General features: G+C 40.6%; 1 protein-coding gene across 3 annotated transcripts in view; it reads right to left on the bottom strand.

Moving 5' to 3' along the window:
• Positions 1–3,098: 3,098 nt before the first annotated feature.
• BAZ1B (bromodomain adjacent to zinc finger domain 1B) overlaps positions 3,099–27,858 on the bottom strand; it is a 72,514-nt gene continuing 47,754 nt past the window's right edge. For 2 of the 3 annotated variants that reach the window (XM_054589734.1, XM_054589736.1), the window contains 10 exons: positions 27,356–27,461; positions 26,543–26,641; positions 22,958–23,135; positions 21,096–21,278; positions 12,681–12,828; positions 11,467–11,614; positions 9,688–9,803; positions 6,920–7,068; positions 5,655–5,758; positions 3,099–5,358 (listed from right to left, as the gene is read on the bottom strand). In XM_054589734.1, coding sequence (XP_054445709.1) covers positions 5,001–5,358; positions 5,655–5,758; positions 6,920–7,068; positions 9,688–9,803; positions 11,467–11,614; positions 12,681–12,828; positions 21,096–21,278; positions 22,958–23,135; positions 26,543–26,641; positions 27,356–27,461 — 1,589 coding nt within the window. In that variant the 3' untranslated portion in view covers positions 3,099–5,000. The remainder of the gene's footprint in view (positions 5,359–5,654; positions 5,759–6,919; positions 7,069–9,687; positions 9,804–11,466; positions 11,615–12,680; positions 12,829–21,095; positions 21,279–22,957; positions 23,136–26,542; positions 26,642–27,355; positions 27,462–27,858) is intronic. The other variant, XM_054589735.1, reaches the window with a different exon arrangement.

Here is a 27,858-nt window from a genome sequence, read left to right as displayed (position 1 = left end):
GTGCTGGGAGTAGCAATGAGAAATGGGACAGAGGAGTATGTATCGATCCCATGGGGCATCTTGCATAGTCCTGTGTGGGAGGATAGGAAAAGGTCCGTGTGTACCTGTGTGCCAGGTCTCAGAGGCCCCATCAGCTTGGGGTCAGACTCCAGGGCCCCATGGTGGCCTCAGCTTTAGCCCCTGTGACTCCAGCATGCTGAGGGTCTTGATACTGTTCCTGGATGTGCAAGACACACACTGGCATTCACTGTCACTGCCCGGAGACCCCAAGGATCCAGCCCCGTGGCCAGCCCCACTTTAGAGCCAACTGGAGGCCCGAGGTCAACTGCTTCATTTCACTAGTAAGGCTCAGCCCCCAAACCCAGGGCCTCTCAGGCTGGAGCTCTTCCCCTGCTCCAACCGCGCATCTCACAGGACAAGAAACCAAATGAAAACAACACAGTTGTGTCAGTGTCTCAGAAGAGAGCTAGCTCCATCAGTTGAGAGAGGTTTAGGGCTGTCCCTCATCACAATAGTGCTGGGGAACTCTGCAACCCTTGTGCCTTTGCTTCTGCATGTCTGACATGGAACGCCTTCCCCATCTGATCTTTCCCTTCTCGTGGAGCACGCAATAGTCCCTGTGCTTTTGTTGACCAACACAGCAACCAAGTAACGGTAACACCTTGTAAGTCTCCCTGTGAGGGGTCCTTGAGTGAGACAAGATGAGCTTATTCAAGGTGGTAGGGGCAGGGGCTGCACCGAGCTGGGCTGATAGACCAGGTTTGCAGTGAGTAGAGCTGAAGCTGCTAAGGGCAGGGGCAGTTGGAGCAAAAGGAGAGGATTCAGGAGGTGAAAGGATAAAAGCAAGTGTGTACCAGCAAAGGGTGGAGAGGACAGTTAGCATTGTGGCACCAGCTCACCCTATTCCTTGCCAATCATTGGACACAGGGGGCGGTGGGCGGGGGGGGGGGGGGTCCCTGGCTATGTCCCACTCAGCAGACACTAGACTGGCTTCCAGCTGGGAGGGGGTGGGGGTTGTGGGGGAGGTGCAAATGGGGCTCTGTCTGCTTTGAGGCTGAGATAGTTCACATGCGCCAGGACATGGGAGGGAGGGTGGACCTTGCCAGCCAAGGCTTCTCAGCCCTGGAAGACACTATGGAAATGTCCCAGACCCTAGAGGAAAAGGAAGAAGGAAACATTCCCTGAAGACCTTTTACAGAAGTCCACAAAAAGTTGGTCCTCCTCTCCCCTCTTCACGGACAATGGCAAGTGGAGGACTTGTCTGGCTCAAGATCACAAAGCCAGGTTGTCTGCAGCCTCCAGAGCTTTTGTGACTTCCACCACCACACCACCACTACTGCCACCTCCCAGGGGGTAAGAGCAGGCATTGTAACCTGGGGTGGTTTTGTCTAGAGAAGCCCCCTCCCAAAGCAGGACCTCCCCCGCCCCTAGAAAGGTAATTCCAAAGCACCACCCCGCCAAGTGCCTCAGAAACCAACACCTGCTAGCTTGGGCATCGTATGCCTCCAGCCCCTACCCTCTGGCCATGGTGGCTCAGCAAGTGGGTCTTCAGAGCAGCACAGCACATCAGTGTGCGCATGTCTGCAGTCTGGACTTGTATGTGGGAGGGCCTGAGCTAAGGGGACTTCTTAGGCCTGACCTCAGTCGGTATTAGTTCCAGGGAAACAATTCAAAGTTCGGAGGAGTCAGAAAAGGGTGATCTTGACAGGTCGGATTGAGTAGGGGCCCCAGGGTGGGGTGCGGGGAGGTCAGTAGCTGCTATCAGCCTCACCCTGACAGAGAAAGCTCCAAGATTCTGGGGCAATCCTGGGTAAAAAAAGGCTTAAAGGCCCTGGGCAGAGGTAGTAATGGAAGCAGTGACAAGGGCACTCTTTCTACCTGGTTTTCCTCACCCCTGTTAAAGAGACCCTGGCAAGATGTAGACACCCACTGTCCAAGCGATGGCTTTGGAATCCAGACACCACCTCGCTGCCACCTCCGCAGCGGTCAGGATGAGGGAGAGACCTTCGCTGGCTCTCAGAAGTAATGATTCAGACCTGTCTTCAAAACTTCTCATCTCCATTTGTACTAGTCAACTAAAATTAGGTGGCTCCCCTCGAGGTCACACCACCGGGGACGGAGTGGGGAGGGATGGGGCTGAGAAGTTGGACAGGACCAGGATGCAGACCCCATGTCACATCACATGGCCCCACTGGCAATATTCTAGTGTGGCCTAAGGAACCTACCCAAGGAACGGGACTGCAAAATGCTCCCAAGTAGCACACTCCTTTATCCAGAACCTTAGGGCTAATCAAATCCAATTTGACCTTGGGGCAAACTGCTTCCTCCCCTGTAAGACTGAAAATCCCCAAGTGCACAGTGCAGACCTGGCTCCAAGCCCATATTCAGCAAGGCCACACAGCAAGTCAGTGTCAGAAACCATACTCAGGGTTTAGGTGCCTCCTCAAACTTCTTCCCCTTTTACCATATGCTGTCCCTAGGTCAGCTGGTGAGGAACTGGCTGTTTCCCTTCTCAGTAAACGGGATCGTGCAGTGGCTCTGCAAAATCTTTGAATTCCAAACTGCCACCCAGCAGGGACCTACTCGAAATCAATCACTCAGACTTTATAAAATTCCAGCATAAAAAAAAGAAATGAAGGTATAAAGAACACAAGATTGGCTATATGGTAGAACTGTTAAAGCTCTGTACATGATAATTCACTATACTTTCACTCTTCTGTTGTTTGAAATTTTCCTTGGAAGTGTTTTAAAATGTCAGGAGCTTCCCCAAAATTAACTGAAAGACTACATAAATTCCCAGAGTGAAGTCTTCAAAAATACTTTCCTAATTCTTAGAAATTTCAAATGAAACTTTGGGGGTTTCAGACAGAGACAAGGCTAGAAGAAACTTGAACGTCATGTTCTGATACTGAGAGCATCAGAAATGTCTCTTGAAGCAAGAAAATAAGAAAAGTGTAACCTCTGGTTAAAAGACTTAAGTCAGGGGTCTTCTCGATGCTGAGGGAAAACTGGTTCCAAGAACCAATGGGAAAACAGTGCTCAGGACTGTATACTACCCACTACCTCCCCACAAGAGCACAAAGAAAGATTCACCAGAATTGTTTCTTCTTTATAAACACAAGTACATAATGTTTATTTGAAATTCCAATTTATTACAAGTTTACCCCTCAATGGGGCCCTTCCTCCTTAGAGACAATTAAAAAACAATTCAGGTGTCACTAAAGTGGGAACACAGGATTCTTACTGTCAACAAGAACAGACTGGCTCTAGGGTAAGAGGCAGGAAAAGGTGTTGGTGGCTGGGATTATGAAATTGTAATGTCAGTGCTCATTCCAAGCCTGTGGGAGAGGGGGTGGTAAACCTATCCACCAGCCACTGGAGCAAATCCCCAAAGTCCTTGAACGAAGAGGACAGGAGAGACAGGGACCACACCTTAAAGTTTAATACTAAGAGGCTTTATTCTCAAGTTCTATAAATTGCAGTCCCCTTGGTGGAATTCTTTTCCCTTAATTTAAATAGGTACAGAAGAACCTAGGTTCTCAAAATTTCCAAATTCAAAGTTGATAAAAAAGAAAATTAAACCCTGTTTTACATTTTTATCAAAATCTTTCATAAAAGGGAAAGATGGCTACAAACTTTCGCCTAGATATAACTACTAGCGCTAGAGTCGTGGGAAAGGGCTAACTTCTCTTCCCATCCCTCTTCCCACTGACACCACTGAAAGATTCAGGTTCTCAGGGAGCAGAGTCTGAGGCCAGAAAAGGCATGGGAAGAGGGCGGTGCAGATGGAAACGGAGGAGGGGGAAAGAGCCACAGGGGCGGGCAGGCAGGGGGGTGCCCCCACCCCCACCAGGTCACATTGATTGCTATGATGAACCTCCAACACACTTCTCTAAAGGAGAGAACGTGGCTGAGGGAGGAGATGGGGCAAAGGAAAGCAAACACATTATCATATAAATTGTACTGTACATGTGCCAAAGCAAGATGACAGAAATATTTTACAAGATGTTCTTTATACAATATCACTGCTGAAACAAGCAACTTCCAATAACTAGAAAAGTCGATTTTAAAAAAATTAAACATTTCAATTCTTCCTGCTTTTCTTCTGCTCCCCTAAGAGCTTGTCTGGTATGTGGGTGGGCTGGGCTCCAACACCCCTCTGGCCAGATCCATCAAAGTAAATATTATATGCATGATTATAAGCAGGACTCCAGTCTCTAAGTGAAGTGCCTCAGTTTTTGTTTGTTTGTTTGTTTGTTTGTTTGTTTGTGGGAGTGGGGAGGGGTGGGGTAGGAGTGGAAAGAGAGTTGTCCCAAAGAAGGGGACGGGTGCTCAGGAATGGCTCCAGGACATGTCCCTTTACTCTGCCAAGATCAGCTCAAAAGAGCACAACTGTTTCATGATGCTGGTGAATACAGAATTCTGTATGGCACTCACTGATATCGTCACCTGAGAGGGAGAGGGAGGAAGAGACAGAGCATGGGCTTAAAGAAACAAGGCTGTATATAAATATAGATTTTAAAAAATCAACACCACCTCCCTAACTGGCCTGATTACACTTATTCCTATTGAAATACAGTAATCCTGCCCCTGGAGACCAGAGGGCTTGGCACTATTGTGGTGGCCAAAGTGGAAGGGACCTTAGGAAAGGAAGGAAAGAAATTGGGTTCATGCCCTTGGGCTCTTCTTGGAAACGCTGGGGATTGCCGGGGGGGAGGGGGGGGTGAGTTTAAGGCCATCTACCACCCATATTTCTAGCCAGAGACCACCAACACAATATTACTCTCTCCAAAGAGCTCTGCTTGGTTAAGGCCCTATGGAGAGTTTTAGAAAAACAGCACGAGCTTGGGGCGACAGGTATTTCTGGACTCCCTGTGATGTCCTCCTCCCTTCCACGTTCTTCTCCATCTTCCTCTCTCACCTCCCTTCCACTCTTCTCTTGCTCTCCCCTTTTATTCCCCCAACATCAGCTCCCTCTCCCTTACCAGGGCCCCGCCTTTCTATTTCTTCTGTCTTCGTCCCCTGGACTGTCCAATGGTCTCTGGCTCACTGTCCCCTTCATCTTCAGCAAGCCGATCAGGAAACTTCTTGCGTTTCCTACGGACATATGGGTGGCCAGGAAGGTGTTTATGCAACAGAGCCACCAGACACTGTTCTGTCTTCACCATGCAGTTTAGCACATGGCTGCCTCGGCAGTTGTAAAGCTCAGCATTGGTAAACACTTGCTTCATGTCGGTAAGAAACTCCTGCACAGAGCGGTAGCTCCCACAGGAACATTTGTTCTGCATTGTCTGGAAGTCCATGGGGTGGGCGATCACATCGTAGTAGTCCTCAGCCTCATCTCTGGTCACAGGCTCCCTGTGGAGAATCAAATGGAGATATCAGCACAGCCTTGAACATAACCGACATACTTTGCTGTTAGACCATCAGCTACAGAAGGCCCTCCCCTGCTGAGATCAGTCAGCTGGCAGGCACAGAGAAGGTGTGTTCACCTTATACTAAGGGCTGTCTCTACCGGTTTGGAACACTAATCCCCTGCCACTGAGACATGTCTTGAAAAGAAGAGATCATATTAGTTCCTAGGGGTTCAAATAAGCACTCCCTCAGCTGCTAGGTTGGCCCTACTCCCCTGTGCTTGGGAACACAAAGCTCACCTGAAGGGCCAGCTGAAACGGTACTTCACAATTTTGTTGAGGATCTCTTCACACTTCTGCAACTCCAGGCTTTGCCTCCGAGAGGTCCTCTTGGTCTGAAGCACCTGGTGCCAAATGAAGAAGACATGTTATCACAGGACCAAGAGAAGAAGAGGGGACAGAGCAGAAAATGTGTATGTCTGCTTTGAAAAGAGAAAGTAAAAGTTCAACAATTTTCTTAGAACAGACAGTCAAAATCATCTGACGTTCAAGTCAGAAAGCCTCCTCAGCCAGGGGATGGGCAAACTTTCCATCAGCCCACTTGCCTCCTCCCTGGTAGACAGTGATCAAAGCAGCAGAGGGCAGGCAGCAGTTGCCATATTCTAGCAGTCCTGAGGAGGTTGGCCGGAAAAGACCACTGTCAACAGGATGCTGGCCCACTGAGAGCAGATGGACCTGGGATGGTGGTAACACTGTGGATGGGTACAAGCAAGCAACTGCAGAAAGTCAGAGGGGTTATGCGGACCATGGAAGACAATTTCGTCGGGGTAGGCAGTCTCGGGGAAGAAAAGCAAGAGGTACAGTCCTCTTCCTATGCTCTCCTGTTGCAGGCATGTGGGAGCTAAGTGAGTAAGGAGAAAAGAGGTGTGGCCTCCCTTCCAAGTAGCCCTTAACACGCTGTGACTCGAAGCGGGAGCCACAGAGTTGAAGGAGTTAAGGCTGAGCAAGTAGGATCTCTCAATGTCCTTTGAGCTCCCATAATAGCTTGTTTTGTGCCCCCAGCCCACCCCAACACCAATTTGACCTGTCGAAACAAAGTTTTCAAGGGCCTCTTTTTGTTCTTTAAAGCTCATTTGAAATATAAAGCAAAACCACTAACATCACATTGACTGAGGAGCAAAGGGGAGGGTAATGTCCCTCCCATAACAACTGCCAGCAAAAGACCGGAGAGTAAGTGAGGCTCCAACATTGCTGACATTCCCACAATGGAGACCCAGCCCCTCTGAGCCACTAGAGACACATGGATACTATTTTAAAATCCTTAACAAGTCGCAGGCTGCCTGTTAACTAAAGGAGACAATGTTTGCAGGCTACAGCAGGGGAATGCCGAACATAGCTGTTCCTGGGGGGCCTGCTGCCTCTGTCTGCCTACAGGCCCACCCAACAGCCCCCGAAGTTAGGGAGGAAGGAGGAGAGGGGGAGGCTCCCACCTGTTGCCTGACGAATTCCTAATGCTGGAGTGGGGGATAAAAAACAAACATTAGAGGCAAAATGATAATTCTTACCAGCTCATCAACCTCTGCGTCATCCACAGGTGGTGCCTTTGGCCGAGACCTCCTGCTAGAAGGATGTGGCTTCTTGGCCGGTCGTCGGCCTGGCCTTACCACAGGGGGGATGACACCTTGCTTGCCCCGGATAGTCTTTCGAGGTCTCACTGAAATAAAAAATACAGATTCAGAGGAGAACAAATGAAGATAAAGGGAGCATGTATGGAATGGGGAGATAATTTGGACAACCAAAGCAATGGCTTCCTTGTGTTACAGGGTGCTCTTTGCTAAAATCTCTCTTGCCCTACCTAACAGGACCTCTTAAAGGTAGCAGTAGACGAAGAATGAATACCTTTCATAAACTGCCAAAGACCTTTTAAGAGCTTCTTCAGAAGGTCAGTTCCTTCAGTGCTTCTATCCTTTGGTCCCATACTGTTCAGTTGCTCCTGGGAATGAGGCCCTTAAAGGAGCCGGTTGTAAACTGACTCACCAAGGAGAGGACATTTGCTACAGGTGTGCCTGGAATGCCTAGAGCCCACACTCAGCCTGAAAGAGTGTAATGTATTTACATTTGAGATGAAATCTGACTATAGAATAGATCCTATTTTATAATTCCCAGAGTTATCCTAAACTCAATCACAACTTCTCAGAGAAAAGCTGATACTTACGTGAAGTACTTATGCCAAGTGTTCCTTGCTGAATACAATTTAGGGATAGCCCCAGTCCTGCTTTCTTGCATATGGTTTCTGAAAACCATAGACAGTTGGCTAGGCCACTTACATAAGAACCCTGACCAGGATCCCCAAAGAGAGAAAAAATATAAAAGCACCCAAGACTAACTGTGTCTCAGGTTTACAACAGGTGCTCACTGTCACACAAACCAACACTCCTCAATATCTCTGGCTCAAGGCTTCTCCTTTAAACAAAATTTCCCTGGAAAGCGAGGTAGCGACATTTGGACAAAGATAGGGGCATACGGAGGCAGTAATACAACAAATAAATAGTGTTTTACATTCTACTTCCAGATCATGATAGCCCTTCGTTGGCTATTTCAGGATCTCAAGCTCAAAACCAGGCTAGGAATAGAGAGTAAGAAGCTGATGCCAAGGATAAAACTTGGGATGCTAGGGACAGACACCGACTCAAGGACTTGAGCTGAACTAGGAAACCACATCTTTAGTGGCCTAAAAGGCAGAGTAGACAAAAAACTCTAAAGTACCAAATACTTCCTATATCCTTTAGGCAGACAAAGCCCTTGAAACCTGGAAAGAAAACAATTCCTTGGAAAGAGAGCAACAACTCAGAAGTGGAAAGCAATTGCTAGTTTGAAAATAAACAAAATCAGTACATTGCTATATCCAGAATCTGTTCCCAGATAAACATGCATCAAATCGTAATTCTCAGCAAGTAGATGCTGGTCTTTCTGTAATACAAGGCTAATGGACTACTTGTCTCCTCATCCTGGATACCTGGAAAATCATGCCCAGCAAATGAACAAAAGAAGCCCAATAGGAATGGGTGAAATTGAGGTGTCCCAGCTTAAAAGCCTGCAAGACTGGAGAGATGGGAGCAGGTGTGCATGTCCAAAGCTCTTGGGTTTGGCGGCACTACTGCAGTAAGAGACTGGTCGTGCCAAACATCCTCTCTCTCCTTACACAAAGTCCAATCATGCAGAGTCCTATGATCTTGGGAATTGTACCATCTCTTCAAGAGCTCATCAAAATCTTGATCTGTGGTCTTTTTTTCTACTAACCTACAAAGAAGGGTGTATTTTAGAAAGAAGGAGGCTGTTAAAAGGGTAAATTGCAGAACGTTAGGTTTAACCATGAAAATAACAAGGCTCTTAAAGACTCACAAAAAATAAACATGAGAGAGAGAGTCAATGAGGTGAGCATAAATGATGGGGCCTTTTTCTCCCCCTCCTGGCACCTAGTGTGAACAGATATGAACGTTCCTAACAACTTTACGCCTAAGCCGTGAAAAACCAATCTTCCTTCTTCAGCCCAGCAAAGCTACAGCCCTGCACTCTACACAGAAGAGAAAACCCCTGTAACCAGAGAAAAACAACTTTTCTAAAAGCAGGACTACAGCAGAGACAAAAGAACTGTTAGGAGGTGGCAATGGGCCTAGACTGTTTTTACCCATTGTCCCCAGACACTGAGGGGTTCAGAACAAGAAGACTTGTCATAAACATACTCCGGACCTTGAACTCTGCTAAGTTTTGGCATCAAGTCAATCTGCCATAAATTGATGTTCCTGAGATCAAGCTACCCAATCTCCTAATAGGAAGGGGGTTAAATGGCATCTTGAAAAACCCTTTAAAACCATGGCCGTGGCCCTGGCTGGTGCGGCTCAGTGGGCTGAGTGCTGGCCTGAGAACCGAAAGGTCGCCAGTGTGATTCCTGCTCAGGCCTGGGTTGTGGGCCAGGCCTTGAGTTGGGCGCATGAGAGGTAACCGGTCAGTGTCTCTCAGGCACATTACTGTTTCTGTCCCTTTCTCCTTCCTTTCCCTTCTCTTTAAAAAAAATAAAGTAAAAAAAAAAAAAAAAAAAAAGACATAAAGGAAAACCTACATGTTCCCAGAAAAGTGAGGATATTCTGGGAATTTTTACATATAAACAAATAAATAAAGCCATGGCAGTGACGTCACCCCAGCAGCCACAACATGTGAAAAAGGAAGCTGGCATGATGGCAGCAATGGTTATCCACTGCCAGCCAGCCCAGTCTTTCCAAGTCAGCCCAAAAGACTGTGAAGTTAAAACTAAGAAGGCCAACTAAATACTTACATCGCAAACCAGCCACCTCGTAATCTTCTTCCTCCTCCTCCTCTTCCTCCTCCTCTTCCTCTTCATTGCTCTCATCATCTTCACTGTCCTCAGAGGCAGACTCTTCAGTGTAATTCCTGTGAGGTGGGAAAAGCATGGAGGGAACATGGTTCTAGGCCTAAGTGTTCCTGGGGGATAAAGCCCCATGGGGATCCCAGCAAGTTTTTTTCTCTTCACACACTACACGGAATTGATGATGAGGGGAGGGAAACTGAATCTAGGCCACAACACAGGACATAGAATAAAAACCTAAACTTCAACAGCATGCCTCCTCCACCAGGCCCCAAATGCTCTGGATAAGATACTAATGGCAACAGAAGTTAAGAGCAAAATGCAACTCCTATCCCTCCCCACACAAAACAATACAAAACTCTATTGCTTTTATCTCGCAAAAGCAGCTAGATAATGTAACATTTAAGGTATTAAAATGTGTCCCCAACTCTGGGGTAGACTGAAAGAATAAAAGCCCAGACAGGTGTTACTCCACCTTGATGGCCCCCTTCCAGGAGCTGAAACAGCTTGCAGATGACCATAACATCAAAGCAATGGTAATCCCAGCTCAGAACAGCTGGTCCAAAGCCCCACCATTTCAGAATAGCATGCCTCATCTCTCTAAGTGTAGCTGGAATGGAGTGAGAAATAACCAAGTAATACTGTTTGGTGGGGTCAGGATCAAACAGCTCTGCCCTTTCAAAGAGAGACCAAGCCAGAGTGCCTATAAGCTGCCCTTTTACAACCTCAAATTTCAATGTGGAAAACAACAGCATTAACTTGGCAAATATGAGGCACCTCCTTTTTACAAAGCCCTGTGTTTGGTCTTACTGGGATTAGGTTGAATAACAAAAGTGCCACCTCTACTCACAGGGCACCAACAATCTCAAAGGAAGAGAGTCAGGTGTAAAAAGAATCGTAAAGGCAAAATGCAGCAAAATACTGTTTTAGAGACTGAACATCCAAATGGAACACAGAAGAGGAATAATTATTCTAAGGATGCAAGGACAATTCAAAAAAGCACAAAATTTTAGGTAGTTTACTCAGGAAAATGAGGGAGTTCTGGGAAAAGAGAATCATGCCCTGCTGGGAGGAAAGCACAAGAGACAAGGATACACAATGAACAGTCTGTAATAAGCACACAAATATGGGAGGAAGGGCTCATAAAAACATATGCCTGTTTTATACAATAAGAGCTTTTTGTAAACTATTCTGGTATCAACCACAAATGCTGAAAAGCTAAGAGGGTGAAAGATAGGAGGTAAGGAGTTAAGCCACTGAAGGAGACAAGGTGAGAGACACACAAGGGCCAATGACAAGAGAGACCTTGGAGAATGAACAACAGATTGATTCTAAGACATCTGGACACTGACTTGATAATATCTAGCAAAGAAATGACTATGGAAGGTGAGGGAGAGGAAGAAATACAAGTTGACACCTAAATTCTAATCATAAGGAAGGAAAGTAATAGGTCTGGGTAAGGAAGATAATGAGTTCAAGGATTTGGTGGTTTCAAACTGGAAGCAGGGGGCAGAGGTACGGTCAAGAAGACAGAGAACATAGTAGAAAGTAGAAATGTCAGCATTAAACTAACATTAAATCAGAGCTCCTATTTTAATACTTAAATTATTATGCTCTATATTCAATAGATGAACTTAAAGTTCCTTAGAATCATTCAGTTTGAATAACTGAAGCATAATTATAATAGCTATTTATTCATTTATTTGTTTTTAAAAGAAGAATTCTCACCTGCCACGGGAGTTGCGCCTGGCAGTAGCAGGCTGGCAAGCTGGGCACTGCCACTCACCATCTGGTACTTCATAGAGGGCCGGCCTCAGACAAAACAGGTGGAAGGCTTTATTACACTCATCACACAAGATCAGTTTGTCATCCTCACCTGCAAAGAGATAAACTTGTATAACACTGTCAGGAACATGGCAACAGTCAAGGAGTTTGTAAAAAAGAGCTACTCGCCCTCAATTAACACCATGGAAGAACAAATATTCTAGTATAGTGCTACCCCATATTTTTCTAAAAATGGAGTCATTTTCTGAAAAGAAATGTATCACAGATTAGTCTGTAGGTAATTTAGGGCTTAGGTCTTCTGACTTATATCCCAAGGCTAGGACAGGACAGTTTATATTTACTAAGAGGCAGAAAAACCAAGTGATAGCTGGGAATTTTGCTGTTCCTTTCCCACTCCCATGAAGAATTACATTTTCTGCCCTTCTTCTTCCTGGGCCCCCTTAAACACTTCCCACCTCATATCTGGTTATGTTTCTCTTCTAACACTCAGTTTCCCTACATTTGAAAATACACTGAATCAACTTAACATGGTCATTTCCCCTCTCCAACCTTCATTCTAAATCAGTTTTTACAGCAACTGAATGATTTTACATTGGTCTTTTCATACTTGGAAATTAAATTCTAGCCAAATTCACAAAACAGTTTTAGCCACTCGAAAGTTAATCACTGGGGAACACTTTTAGCCATGAAGTTCCTTTTACACATATGGACTCTGAAAGCTGTCAGCATTAAACAGTTCCCAAATGCCTTGTTCTATAAAATTCAGTGTTGAAACAACCAAACCTGAATATTCTTCACAATGTACAAGTACTGCCCTCTGGTGGTAACACCCATCTTACCTCATAGATGACTAAAATTCAGAGATAATAAAAGTGATTAAAATGTTTGGGTTAACTGATTTTGTTTCCTGTATAAAATATGAAGATTGGAAACATCAACTGTTCTCATTTTATACTCAAAACTGAGGAACAAAGGACCTACTTTGATTTGCAGGTTATGTGATTTTAGACGAGCATTTCATAGACCTCCAGAAGGTAAAATCTGTCCCACCACATTTAAAACCTGTGTATGACTAATTCTTTAGGGGAGAAAAGATCTGGGGAATGGCAGTCCTAGTTCCCAATACACTCAGATAAGCAATATTAACCTAAATATACCTTTCTTTCGACAAACTTTGCATCTGGCATTTTCTGCTGACATATCCCACTTGATACAGGCATCCAGCATCCCAAGCAGAACGTGCATTCTGGAAAAGGTCTGAGCTTCACGGATTGCTGTCTTCCATTTTTCTAGAGCAGATGCAACCTAAACAGAGACCAGATCAGGCCAGTATTACCACTGTGACCTCAAAGACATGGATTTTTCACATAATATGACAGAGTATACGACAGAGTATACATTAAAGACTAGGAATAAGTAAAATACAACAGTATTCTGAGTACATTTACCTCCTAGAAGTCCTCCTAACTCATTTATCTTATAGAAGAAATGAAGGCTCTAAGGGGGTGAAAAAAGTGCAAAAGGTCACACAAAGAATTAAAGGAGGGAAATGACTAGAGACACTAGTGAAAAATATTTAAAGATTCAATATCATTTAAAGGCAGGGAACACTTGTGTAAATGCTTATATGCAATAATGTCACATAGCTAATAAAACTGTGGTTTAACAAGATTGATATATCAGTGTCTGCACTAGTATGTGCCACAATCCTAAATATTAAATAAATATTTATTAAATAAATAGTTTAAAAGTCCTATTGGGTTGGCCAAAAAGTTCATTTAGTTTTTTCCATAAAATGAAAGACACATTTTTCATTTTCACCAATAACTTTATTAATTTGAATATTTTGAGTATGTTAGCCATCTCCCACATGGTGTGACACTGATTGTTCTCAATTTGATCACTTTCAACTTCAACTGGTCTACCCAACTAGGGAGCATCGTCCAGTGAGAAATCTCCAGCACTAAACTTCACAAACCACTTCTGACACATTTGATCAGTCACAGCACCCTCTCCATACACTGCACAAATAGTTTTTTGCATTCCAGTTGCATTTTTACATTTCTTAAATAAAGCACAATATGCCAAAAATGTTGCTTATTTTCTTCCATCTTAAATATTAAAATGGCTACACAAAAATTCACTAGTTTCGATGTTATTGTTAAATGTAGGCTGATACGTCGGCTGTCACAAATACAACCTAACAAAACTGTTTTGAATAAAGTTAAAGACAACTAAGCATTACTATAGCCATCTTACAGAAAAAAACAATGAACTTTTTGGCCAACCCAATATAAAGTACTCTACAATGCTTAAAAAGTATAAAGTACTGATACAAAGTATTTCTTGTGAATTTATCTTCTAAGTAAAATGAAAATTTCCAAGTCCCAGGAATTAGCCTGACTTCATTATGCGCAGTTAATGTCAGCATAACCTGTATTGCCTCCTCCCATGATCATAGAAAGCAAATTAATTTAGAATCAGCCAAGCAAAACCTCGTTGGGGTGGTGGAAAATACAGTGAGCAGTTTTGATGATAAACACAACCATCTCTCCTATAAAATATCCACTCTAAGGAGGAAGAGAAATGCCACTTTAAGATAATTCATTTACTTATATATTACTACTTCTTGCCTCAATGATTAGGTGAGCATCTACATAAACAAATCCTAACACGGTGGTATCATACTCAGAAAATACAACTGAGATGGACATGGTACAGCTAAGACATTCACCAGAAGCTGAGAGACTAGGTTACCTTAAGTATCATCAGCCTTGTGGAAGTCATTCTGCTCGACTCATTCATGACTGAACTAAAAAGTAGGTTAGCAATCCTTGCTACTTTTACAACTCGAACTAGTTCTAGCTAACTGACACCACCATTGCTGGATTTCACTGCCCTGCCCTAGGCAAAGAGATCTATTTTAAGTAATATAGTCTTTCTCCTATAGGAAAAGCCAGTTATCCTAGAAGGTCATATGCTTTAAAATAAAGCTGTCCAGCCAAGCAATAAAACAAACAGTCCAGCCACTTCTGAAGCTGTGGCATGAGGGAAACTAATCATGTCCTTTCTCTTTCCTACACAAATAGAGAACCACAGAGAATCTCACAGGTATAAACTGATGAATAGCAAGGATAATTTAAACACACCAAAAAAATTTATTTAAGAGGCTGCTCAAGGTCTAGTGGATATGGACTCATTCCTTACTCCCACCCCCAACAGCAGATATTTCAGTATCTGCCTTCAACATACAGCACAATTTCCTTCCTTCCTTCTTCTGAGCTCCTCAGTGAAACATGAGGTCCCTTACGACAACTACTGGTTTTCTTCCCTGTTGTATGCGACTACAGACCCTCTTACTGTAACATCAACCCAAATCTCTTCAAATGGAATATAAATTTAAGATTTTTAGGTTCAGTCCTTGAAAAGCATGTTATTGAGAATAGGCAGGAAATGGCTAAAATGGGCTTTGCTGTCCTCTAGTGGATAGTCAAGAAAAAGCCTTATCGGAATACAGCACTGCTTTTTATTTCCTGAAGTTATTGCCTATAAATTTGAGCACTCAATAGCTCATCTGGCCTCATTAAAATAAAAAACTTGAAGAGATCTTAGAACTACTTATTTAACCTCATTTTAAAAATATTGAGATAAAATTTGTATTAACAAGTTCACCTTGTAAAGTGTACAGTCAATGATTTTCATAGTATTTACAGGGTTGTGCAACAACATAATCTTCAGAACAGTTTCATCACCTCCCCCAAAAAACACTGGACACATTAGCAATTATTCCCCATTCCCTACACTAACCCACCACACTTGCCCAGCCTTAGGCAACCATTAATCTACTTCTGGTCTATAGATTTGCCTATTCTGGACATTCCATATAACATGTGGTCTTCTGTGACTGGCTTTTTTAATGGAGCATGTTTTATAGGTTCATCCACATCAAAGCATGCAACAGTACTTCATTCCATTTTAATTACTGAATAATATCCATTGTATGGATATATTACATTTTATCCATTAATCAGTTAATGAAAATCTGGGTGTTCTCCATTTTTTGGCTATTCTGAATAATGTCAGTATGAAATGTCTGTGCACATCTGGGTAACATTTGTTTATTATTTTTCATGGAAAGAAAGCTTACCCAAGGTCTCACAGCAATTTTGGACCAATTTATCCCAATCCAATGCTCTTGGCATTTCACATACTAATCATTAGTGTCCCATTCTATACCAACTAAATTATACATCTAGACCAGTGTAGACTCCAACAGGCCTTGAATTTTGAGGACAAAAACCATGAGAAACTCAAGATTTGAAAACAACATTCTGGTATTTATTCTCCCACTACACAAAATTCCAAATAGTCCAGCACATTAAAGAAAAACAAAAACCCCTATCATAGGCAAGACAGTGTTTTTAAAAACACATAAACAGCAACAAGAAAAAGTTTTGACATTAAACACTGGTGGCACCCAGTAAAGACTCTCTGGGAGGCTAGACACACTATCCTGCTGAAAAATTCAAATTCTATGGCATGTTTAAATAAAGTTGGTCCCACTCTGGCCAGGTGCCTCAGTTGGTTGAAGCATCATCCTATACACCAAAACACTGAGATGGATTCTCAGCCAGGGCACACCTAGGTTGTGGGTTCAATACCCCGGGGTCAAGGGCACATATGGGAAGCAATCATCAACCAAACGATGTTTCTCACATCAATGTCTCCCCCCGCACCCACGCCCCCAAAATCAACAAACATATCTTTGGGTGAGGACTTTTTAAAATATGTAAATGAAGTCGTTCCCTAGTTACAAGTGAGTATAACAGAACCAAGGGGAAGCCAGTTCACATTCAAGTCCTTCTGCCTAACAGTAAAAAAGGCAGGATATCTTGGCAAAAATATAATGAGGATTCAGACCATATTCTTCCACAAAAAAATGTATAAAATGCAAAAACAAACAATCAGGTTGTCAGGAAAAATGGATCCGAAGTCAACAGAGGGCCTAAAAGAACCCAGGATTTTGCCAAATTATACAATGTCTTTCCCATTTAATAGAAGAAAATGAAATAAACATTAAATATTTGAAATCACTGACTATTACAAAGAGATAAGAGATAATGTACTTTTATAAATCAGGAAACTGAAGCTCAGATTAGAGACTGATATTAGCTCATGCAACAACCTAGTGCCAAATGGAAAAAAAACCCTGGCCCATGCTAAGTGGAAACCTTCAAAGCAAAGAACAGTGGAAAATTTCAGAGCTGTGGCAAACTTGACCTTTGGTGGGGAACTGAAGGGCATAATGCCATTTTAATTGACAACATTGTTGAAGTGCTCAGTAGGCAACCTAATTGATTTTCCACGAAACTCTCCCATGCTTTCCATTTATGTACTATGTGTCTGGGTCCCAAGGTTAAAATCAGCTTATATTTTCTTCCCCAATCAAACTAAGAATCAAGTCTCATCACATGACAAGGTAAGAACAGGTTACTTCACTATGGGGTTGAGTAATTTAAAAAACAAATAAACTTAATGAGAAAAATACATCTACTAAGAATACATTACAGGTAAAGAAATGGTAAAGAGAGAGCACATCAAGAAAGTCTTCTATATAAAGCTGAGTTAAAAACAAAACCCATATAGTACTCAGCAAGCTAGAAATTATGCCTAATGAAAAAATATTTAGCAAAGAAGACTATTAACTATCAAATGTCTTAGACTTCATCTGGAACGTTACCTGTATGCCATATAATCATTAAAAAGAGCACCAGAAGGTGAGAACTAAATGCTAGTACAATAATGACATGTGTGAAGTCTCTGAGCCTATGTGAGAAATAATAGTTAAACCTTTATTTAACTGAGTCTTAGTTCTCTGCTGTGCTTACTCTTCTCCAAAATGATCTTCCTTGTACCACATCATCCTTGACCTGAGGAAGGAACTTAGGGGGTGGGTATAGGACAACCGTGTTCAAATATCTGAGGAGTTTGAGAGAGCAGACTTATTCTGTGTAAATGAGAGGAAAACTGTCAATGACAAAAAGGATATGTTCAATCAACCAATGCACCCTTCCATGACCTGATTAACTCCAACTTATTCCTCAAAACACAACTAATGCATCCTCTCTTCTGGGAAGTTCTCTTTAATCTGCCCCTATGTATCCCTGGTGAGCTAGTACTGTTCTTTATCATCAGTACTTGTTACACTACTATAACCATCTCTCAGACTTAAACTGAGTTCCTTGAGGGCACAGGCTTCTAGCTTCAACTCATTGTAACGTGCAGACTAACCACAGTGATTGGCCACAAGTAAGCTTTTACCAGTTGTTTATGAAAGAAAAGAAGGGAGAGAAGGAGAAATCAAAAGTAGGGGAAAGTATGCCACTGGATAATGGCTGGGACCTCTCCACAAAAACAAAACAGTATATTTGTTTTCAAATTCTTAAGTAATCTTAAACAGAAATCTAATACACAGAAAAGACAAAAATAGAGCTGCTAATTGTTCTAATAAAGAAAAACCAGTCTGGGTGGAAAAGGTGAAGAAATTAAGCAAAACCAACAACAACGAAACAGCACTCATCAGACACAGACAACAGTATGGTGATTACCAAAGGGAAAGGAGGGTGGGGGGAGGAAGAAGTTATAGGGGGATAAATGGCAATAGAAGGAGACTTGACTTGGAGCAGTGAACACACAATATAGAGATGGTGTATCACAGAATTGTACACTTGAAATCTATACAATAATTTCATTAACCAATGTCACCCCAATAAATTCAATTTAAAAAATTGAAAACTAAAATGATTAAATGATTGAAAATGTTTTTTTTAAAAAAAACAAAAAACAAAGAAAAACTAGAGACAAAATGTTCATCAGTATAAAACTAAGATGTTAGGAAAATGAACATCTACATGGGCTCAAGAGGGAGAGGGGACAGATACTTAAGACATGCTGATAAGTGAAAAACTGCAAAGCATTATGCTGAGGATTCCATTCTGTAAAAATCCACAAACTCATCTTTGTATGTATATAGAAAACACATCAAATATTGAAGAATAATATTATTGGGTAGTGAAATTAAGATGGGAGTTGTTTCATATTTTACTCACCTCTTACATTTGATTTACTTACAATGAGAACACTACTTTTAAAATTAAAATACAAGAGAACTGGATATCCACATGCAAAAACATGCAGTTGGACTCTTACCTTTTATTACCTATAAAATTTAACTCAAAATGGATCAAAGATCTAAACATAAAAGCTAAACCATAAAATTTGTAGAAGAAAAACAGGAGAAGCTTCCTGGTACTGCATTTGACAATGATTTCTTGGATATGATAGCAAAAGCAGAGGCAACAACTGAAAAAATAGATAAGTTGAACATTAAAACATACAACTTTTGTGCACCAGAAGACATTATTGACAGGAAAAAAAAAAAGAATATATGTGCAAATCATGTACCTGATAAAGAACTAATACCCAGAACATACAAAGAACCCATGCAACTCTAACAAAAAACCCCCAAACAATCCAATTAAAAGACAAACAAATGACTAGATGGACATTTGCCCAAAGAACATAGACAAATGGCCAATAACCATATAAAAAAATGTTCAACATTACTAATCATTAGGGGAAGTGCAAATCAAATTCATAAAATACCACTTCATACCCTAGGCTACTAACAAAGAAACAGAGTATAACCAGTGCTGGCAAAGATGTGGGAAATTTGAACCCTCATGCGTCAGTGGAAGGAGTGTGAAATGGTACAACCACTACGGAAGACATTATGGAAAGTCCTCAAGAAATTAAACAGGATTCTTACATGATCCAGCAATTCTATTTCTAGGTTTATACCCAAAAGACCTAGATGTAGGGACTGAAACAGGTATTTGCACAACCATGTCCATGGCAGCATTATTCACACCAGCCAAAAAGTGGAAGTATCCCAAGTGTCTATCCACAGACAAACAAAATGAGGTATTATGTATGTACAATAAAATATTATTCAGTGTTAAAAAGAAGACAATACTGGCACACACTACAATGTGGATGAACTTTGAAGACATTGTGCTAAGTAAGCCAGTCACAAAAGAACAAATATTCTATGATTGCACTTATATGAAGTACCAACAGTATTCAAATATATAGACCCAGAAAGAAAATGGTGATGCCAGGAATGAAGGTGGGGTACAAAAATGGGTATAGGTTAGTCTCGGTAATGAACACAGTTTTAGTAGGGAAGATGAAAAAGTTCTGGAGGTGGATGATGGTGACAGAGTTGCAAAACAATGTGAATGTACTTAATGACAGATCTGTCCCATAAAAAAATGGTTAAAATGTCAAAATATCTGTTATATATATTTTACCACAATTTTTAAAAACCACTACCACGTTTTTTAAAAAAGGAATCAGCTCTGAGAAAGGGGAAGGGGGACATTCTGACCCATCACCTAACCCTAAGGCAGGACTGTGCTCCACAGAATAGTTTGAAAACCACAAACTTCAGTGAAAATGACAAAAATGAACACTGGCTCAGGGAACAGCACTTTTGTTACGTAGCAGCTAGAAATAAGCAGCCAGAGGAAAAACAAAGGCAGGGCCTTCATCATTACAACAAAGAAAATACAGGAGGCTAGAAGCAAAGGAAGACACGTCTCACCCAGTAACACAGCAGTCCTGAGCCTGGTCCAGTAATATTGCCAGGCATTCTGAACAACAAGAGCAAAACTATGACAGTTCAGGAGATGGGCAGCCCTTGAAAGTCTATGTGTATCAACTGCACTAGCGAGGAAAAGGAAAACCATGAGACTATGTGTTCATCCCAAGGTCTGGAAGGTCGGGGGAGGGGGCCACAGTGCTCAAAGGAAAAGCCCAGAAAACAATTTTGGTTAACTGCCTACCTCCCATTACATAGGCAAAATGAACAAATGAGAGTCTAGAGCAAGATAAGGACTTGGGCCCTGACTGATGTGGCTGAGTGGATTGAGTGCTGGCCTTAACCAAACGGTCGCTGGCTCAATTCCCAGTCAGGGCACATGCCTGGGTTGTGCGCCAGGTCCCCAGTAGGAGGCGTGTGAGAGGCACGCGCGCTCTCTCTCAAAATAAATCTTTAAAAAAAAAAAAAGATAAGGATTTGGGTTAATAGAACCCACACATATCTACTTTTGAGTACCCACATGTCCCTGTGGGAAAGCTGGCACCACCTTTGCCTGTCAATCATATGTAAACTTCTTCACCCCATCCCACCAACTATGTAAGTCCTCGAAACAAAGACTTACTCTCTTGACACGTGGGGGTATACCTCTGGCCACCAGGCCTCTGGCTACCCTCTTCTCTGACCACCCTGCTCTTGTCACCTTTGCTTTTGCTGTCCCATTAGAACTGAACACTAATAAGCTCTGCCTACATGCCAGTATGCTTGCTGATCTATAATTCTTTAGTGGGTCAGCAAGAACTGAGTTTCTCCCACAACACTTACAGTAGCTAAAAAGCACAGGGTCAGACTAATTTAAAACCAAATCATACTCTTCCACAGTCATAAAATTGCATCTCCATTAACTAGATACCTTTGCTTCTTCTGCCATTTTTTTTTCTTCATCCACCTCTTCAGTCTTTGCTGAATCTTCACTTTGGAGTTTTCTTCTCTTTTGCTTAGGAGCCATGAAGCCTTGGAGAAATTTCTTTATGACACTGGCTTGAAGGGCAATCACGCACTCCCCAAAATCCTTCAGTTTCTCTAAAGAGACCACCTATAGGAATTGATTTAAAAACCAGACTGAGAGAGAGGCCAAGAGAAAAATGAAACTATCCTTGACTAAATTTAAATCAACCAATGGGTCACAACATTAATTTAACTGGCTTCCTCAGTTCACTGGATGGCTTATGCATTTAAAAGTAGCCAACTAGTTCCATTTCCTCAGTGAAGGGATCCATGAAATGATGAAACTTGCTCTACACTTAAGTTACACAAATCATTCTTTCACTTGGTAAACTATGTGCAAACTACAGTCTCAAGGCAAAGAAAAACTAAAAAGAAAAATAAAAATTGTTCTGACCTACTGGCTTACAAACTATAAGGCTGATAATATGCTTTACATACTTGACCTCATCTAAGCCTCACATTTATATTATGGATGAGGAAACAGAAGCTAAATCACTTAGACCCAAATCATGCTCTTAAATACTGAACACTACCTTTTCAGTCATGCAAGACATGCCAATTAAAAGATACTATTTTATAACCACAAAGAGAAATAACAAAGAATGATAACCCAATGTTAGTGAGGTATGGTTTGGCATAAAGTAGGAGATTGATAAATACGTGCTAAATAAATAAAAGATTAAATGTGTATCTGAAAACGACAAAGTCATATGGGTTGAATAATTCTTCAAAAATCATTAAAAAAACCTAATGATGTTTAAATTCTCTTCCCTAGGAAATGTACCAAGAATTCATAACCAGATTGATTAAAAAGAAAAAAGTAGCATATATAAAATGCATATACAATTTGCTAATTTAAATAGCAAAGAAAATGAAACACAAACTCTGCGACAGTGGAGTATTTAAAACCATATCAACTCCATGGGTTATTATGTACCATGAAGTGATGTAAAGAAATGGAAAGTGTTTACAAATTAGGAAAAATGGGGGGAAAGATGTAACTGCTCATAAAAATCACACAATTATACCTGAAGCTAATATTAAATGTCAACTATAGTCGAAGTTTTTTAAATGATACCACAATAATACACATGCAATAATGCATATAAATAATTTCAAAAGACCCACAAATACTGTTTGAAGTTAGTATGGACTTTATTATTTAAAATCAGTAAAAAACATTTTATAGAAATAATTGATGGAGAGTATCCTCCAATCTTTTCTCCAACTTTGACACCTAAACCTGAAGTGGAATGCTGGGTCTCTTTAACTGCTTCGCCTATACCACTTACGGGTCCTACTGAACAGTAAATGACAGGACTACAAACAAGCTTTGAAATATACCCACTTAATAGCACGAGTGTTGCCCAATATAAGCATAACTCTTCTGAGCTAATCTGGTATAATAAATGAACGAATAAAAGCAGAGTGGACAATATTTCAGACCTTAAAGCACAGGTATCACACGTGAATAAACATGTTAAATAGTGTCATAGGACTACAGCTCCAAGGCCGTTTTCATTCAACTTAACAGAAAACCTCTTTTTGAACAATGGCTCTGTGTCAACTTCTTTTTTAGACACCAACAAGAGATGACAAAAGAAAAAGATTATATGTGTACGGAGAATTTTCAGTTCCACATGTCTTTCAAGATAAACTCAAATATATGAGTTCGAGGATCATCAGGGGGAGTCAAGAACAGTATCAGGGAAAAATTCCAAACTGGGTTTTCATGAGTAACAGATTCCAAAGGGAAAATGTTCTTACCCGAGCTTCAAATTCTGATGTTTCTTCCACATAACCAAGACCTCCCTTTTGTAACCTTGTTGCAACTTCAATTAGATCACTTCGAAGAAAGTTTAAGAGCTCCTGGTTGCCATCACAGGATTTCAGGCCCAAATTTGGTTTCCGGGCCAGATGAATAGAATGAATAATGTCCTGGTACCTAAAAAGTTGGGGTAAGCAGGAGGGGAAATACAGAAACTTTTGAAGATGAGCCATAAATTTCAACCACTTGAATAACATGTTTTATTTCTGTAAGACATATTTAGATTTTTTAAATCTCTCCTTGGTGATTCTGAATAGTCTGATGTTTCTTGCATATATTTTCAAATTTCTTATTCCTTTTTTTAAGGTTTTGTTTGTTTGTTTGTTTTTTTAAAGAGAGAGAAGGGAACGAGAAAGAAAGGAGGAGAAACATCAATCAGTTGCTCTCACACATATCCCAACCAGGGATGGGTGCAAATCAAGCATGTGCACAACTGGAGTTGAAGTGGCAACCTTTCCCTTTGCGGGACAATGGCTTCATTTTAAAAACAAACTTATTTTATCCTGTATTTGATAAATTCCAGCATCTTATGTGGGTTGTTTTTCCTAGCTCTCATTCATGGTACCTAGTTTGTATATTTTTAAACTTTTTTTACTATGAGCTTCTTGGAAATTTTACCTGTAGGAATTCTCTGAGGCCTGGTTTGAAGCTGTGCTCCTCCAGAGAGAATGAGCATTTGCTTATGACAGTTGCCAGGGACTGCTACCATCCCAAGACAACTTTAAATCATCTGCCTGAAATTCTTCACAACACAGAAAAAAAATGATTTCAACTGAAAACATACATAAGAACCTTCATATTTTAGGTCCCAGTAAGAATGACTACAATAAGACATTCTACCCTGGATGGGGCCGTAGTGTCACTGTTGGTTTGCCATACCAGAATGAAAACTAAAACTCAAGGTCATCTGAATTGAGTACTAAGTTCCCTTTTCTTTCTTAATAATAAGGGTTTTTAATATTATTTTCCTCTAAATACAACTTCATTGTATTCCATTAGTTTTCTTATAAAGGATTCTTTCTAGATACAACATAATTTCCCCTTTATTTTCTTCTTTCAGTGTTACCTAGGAATATATTTAACTTACTACTAGTTAAGATCTTTTTAATCACCTTTAAAGAATTTTCTAATTATTATTGCAATCTGATCAGAGAATGTATCCTGAAGCTTTTTGAATTTGTTGAGATTTTCTTTGGCTACATATATGGCCAATTTTTATAAATGTTCAATGGATATAACAAAAAAATTTACTTCTTTATGTTTCCAACTGGTCTAGTATCCTTTTGTGCACTTAATATTTTTAATTGGACTGTAACAGCTGACTGCATATCCTTCAATTTATATCCTTCATCACTTTATATATTTTCTTTCTTCTCTTTTTAAAAGATTTTATTTATTTATTTTTAGAGAGGGGAAGGGGGGAAGAGAGGGAGAGAAACATCAATTTGTGATTGCCACTTGTGCACCCCCCACTGGGGACCTGGCCCAAAACCCAGGCCTGTGCCCTAGACTGGGAATTGAACCAGTGACCCACAGGCTGGCACTAGGTCCACTGAGCCACACCAGCCAGGGCTACACAGTCTCATAAAAAGCATTTTTAAAAACCAAATTTGAGCCAGTAGGGAGCTCATGAGAGGAAACAACACATTGATGTTTCCCTCTTTCTCCCTCTCTTCCCTTCTGTCAATAAATAAACAAACAAACAAGTATCTTTTAAATAAATAAATTTGAACCTCAAATGGTTTGTGACATACTGCCCTATCCTCTTGGCCATCTCCAAAGGAAGCAACTCAACCACCAACAAGAGTATAAATAGATAAATTGGGGCAGACTCACAAATATTACAGTCATGGAATAATATACAGAAAGGAAAATAGAGTTCCGTTATTTTAAAAAATGAACGGCTCTGTACTGCCAAGTAAAGAGCACGTAAGTCCCAAAGACTATCTTATACTACTTGACAGCTATTAAAAAGCTCAAAACCAAGCAAAACAAAACAAGGTGGGTATTTTTCTAATATTCAACAAAACAAAATATGCACACATACATACAGTTTTGTTTTTAATCCTAACAAGCTCTAACCTTTTACTGGAAGGATTTCACCTGGCCATATTTTCAAATTTACTTAATGGAACAAGTCCATTTAATCCTATGCATATGCCTAGCAAATATTTTATTTTTAAGTATATGGTATGTTATGGTATGGTGGTGGTTGGTACCATACACAAACACAATTTTTTTTTTTTTTTTGAGAAAGGGAAAGGGAGGGAGAAAGAGAGAAGCATCAACTGGTTGCCTCTCACATGCCCCCCAACTGGGTACCTTGGCCTGCAACCCAGGCATGTGCCCCGACGCAAGAATCAAACCCATAACCCTTTGGTTTGCAGGCTGGCGCTCAACCCACTGAACCATACCAGCCAGGACACAAGTATTTTAAACAAAAGAAACATCAGAGAACTGTATTTCTTTGTGATTCTGGTAGTGACATTTTCCCTTGTTCGTTCTTAATTTTCCTAGTCACATCTGTGTTAATACAGCATAATTCTGGTAACATTTTAATTAATTTTTCACATTAAGCAGTGGGCTAAAACCAGTTATAATGTACCCATTACCACTTCATAAAAGTCTGGCAAAATTGCAGAGCATGTATTAAATGGTATTTTTCTTCTCTCTTCATTCAAACCTAAATTCAACCATGAAAACATGCAGTCAGAATTTAAAAGTGGCTTTAAGCCAAAACCTTGTCCTGGCTTTGATAGAAACAATGTCTAGAACAGGAAGGACACTAGCAAATCTAGATAGTCAATGCTAATTTTGTAGAAGGAAGAGTTTTTGTTTGGGTTTGTTGTTTTTTTTTTTAAACATATAATTCACATAACATTAAACTCACCATTTTAGCGGGTTTTGTGTTGTGCAACCATCAAAACTACCTGGTGCCAACACACTTTCATCATCCCATAAAGAAATGCTGTACCTGTTGGCAGATACTCTCAATTCTCCCCATCTCCCAATCCCTGGCAAGCACTCATCTACTTTCTATCTATGGATTTGCCGACTTTGGATGTCTCATATAAATGGAATCATACAATATGTAGTCTTTCATATCTGGCTTCTCTGACTCAGCATGTTTTTTAGGTTTATTCACGTTTCATATATCCATTAGTTGGTGGACATTTTAGGCTGTTTTCATTTTTGGCTATTTTGAATACTGACAGAATACTTCTGATTACCAACTGATATGGAATTGCATGCGCAAGGCTGACTAGCTACAAAGAGGCTCAGTGTGGTACATGGCATGCATTATTCAATGACTAATCCAGCTACTCTGTATATACATGGTTTAAAAGAATATTTTTCCAAGTAAGTATGATGTGCCAAGAAAATGCCAAGCAAAAGGAATATAAAAGTTACGGACATTTTTTAAAAGTTTATCGTTTCTATGGATAAGGAAAAAAACCTAAGGCATTTATAATATCTAATGCTGAAGAGAAATAAGATGTGAGGAACAAGATAAAAATCCTTACCTCTTCTCTAGTCTTTCTTTAAGCTGACTTTCTCTTATTCCCTGAGGGTGAAGGCAATTTAGCAACTCATCCAGTTCCTTCTGACTATCACATAAAAACCTATAGGGACAAAAGAGACCTGAATAATTCTGAGCGGGGGAGGAGTGTCAAACACAAAGAAAGGGGATCCAGGGTTGATGGTGGGAGTTGGGACAGCAGAATTCCAAACCTGCTCACAAGAAAACTATTATTTCCATGGCTAATGTTAACTATATCCTTGGAAATTGGAGCCAATGTTTCCTACTAAAATATAATGACACAGATTTCATAAAGTTAATAGAAACACTTGTCCATACATCTTCAAAAAGTGAATGTACCCAAAAATAAAAGATAAATGGTCATTAAACCAAAGGTGATCATAGCTAAAGCAGTTAATATAATCACAAAGTAAGGGCCCTTTCAAAACCTAGCTCCCTGCCTGAAAGTAGAATTGACACAAAAGAAGATTAATGGCTATGTATACAATTTTTTAATTAATGAAAATGAAAATCCTAAATACTTCTATTTGCAAACAGACTAAAAAGCATTTCCAATGCTATGTCATATCTATCATGTATAAGGTAACATTACAGGGGGAAAATTTTAATTCCAACCCTTAGAACAAACAAGTATTTATCAAAAACTCAAGTCTGCTTTTAAAACAATGAGTTTACATATCTAAGAAATCAAAGTCACACACAATGATCTTAATAATCACTAACTCATTGGTGTTAATATATTAAATAATTTCTTAACATTAAAAGGAAAGAGTAGCCAGATGAATGTTCATATTACCATAGATTTTGTCCTTGTTTGGGTATGGTGGTCTCTACAGCAGTTTCTGTTGCTGGTCCATGTTGTGTATTCACGCTTATATTTTTGCCTAGGTTTGCTTTCTTACCTAAGAAAAAACATACATTAGGTTACATATAGTAGATATCCAATTCCTAGTTTCAAAACTAAGAAGTACATAGTGCCAAATCTAACAATAACACACATGCTGCCTATTAAATATATCCACATGCACAACAGATACTAACTTCTAAATATCTTACATTTAGCACATTATCTGAGATATCTGTTCTTCATACAAGTGAAGAGATGTACAGTTCCAAGTTTAAGAGTTTCACAACTTAGAATGGAGAGAAATACCTAAATGGCTCTTTATACAAAAGCAAATAATTTACTCCAATGTTAACTCAAAGATATTGGTGGTGAAGGAGAGTCAATTGAAATATATCAACTACTAAAAACTTACCGCTGGAAGCTTCGAATGTCAGATATGATTAACTTTTTTG

Source organism: Pteronotus mesoamericanus, unplaced genomic scaffold, assembly GCF_021234165.1.
Source record: "Pteronotus mesoamericanus isolate MK-2021 breed Mesoamerican mustached bat unplaced genomic scaffold, CSHL_Meso_final scaffold_167, whole genome shotgun sequence".
NCBI lineage: Eukaryota > Metazoa > Chordata > Mammalia > Chiroptera > Mormoopidae > Pteronotus > Pteronotus mesoamericanus.
Note: the sequence above shows the minus strand (reverse complement) of the source record. Positions and strands in the feature narration are given on the sequence as shown.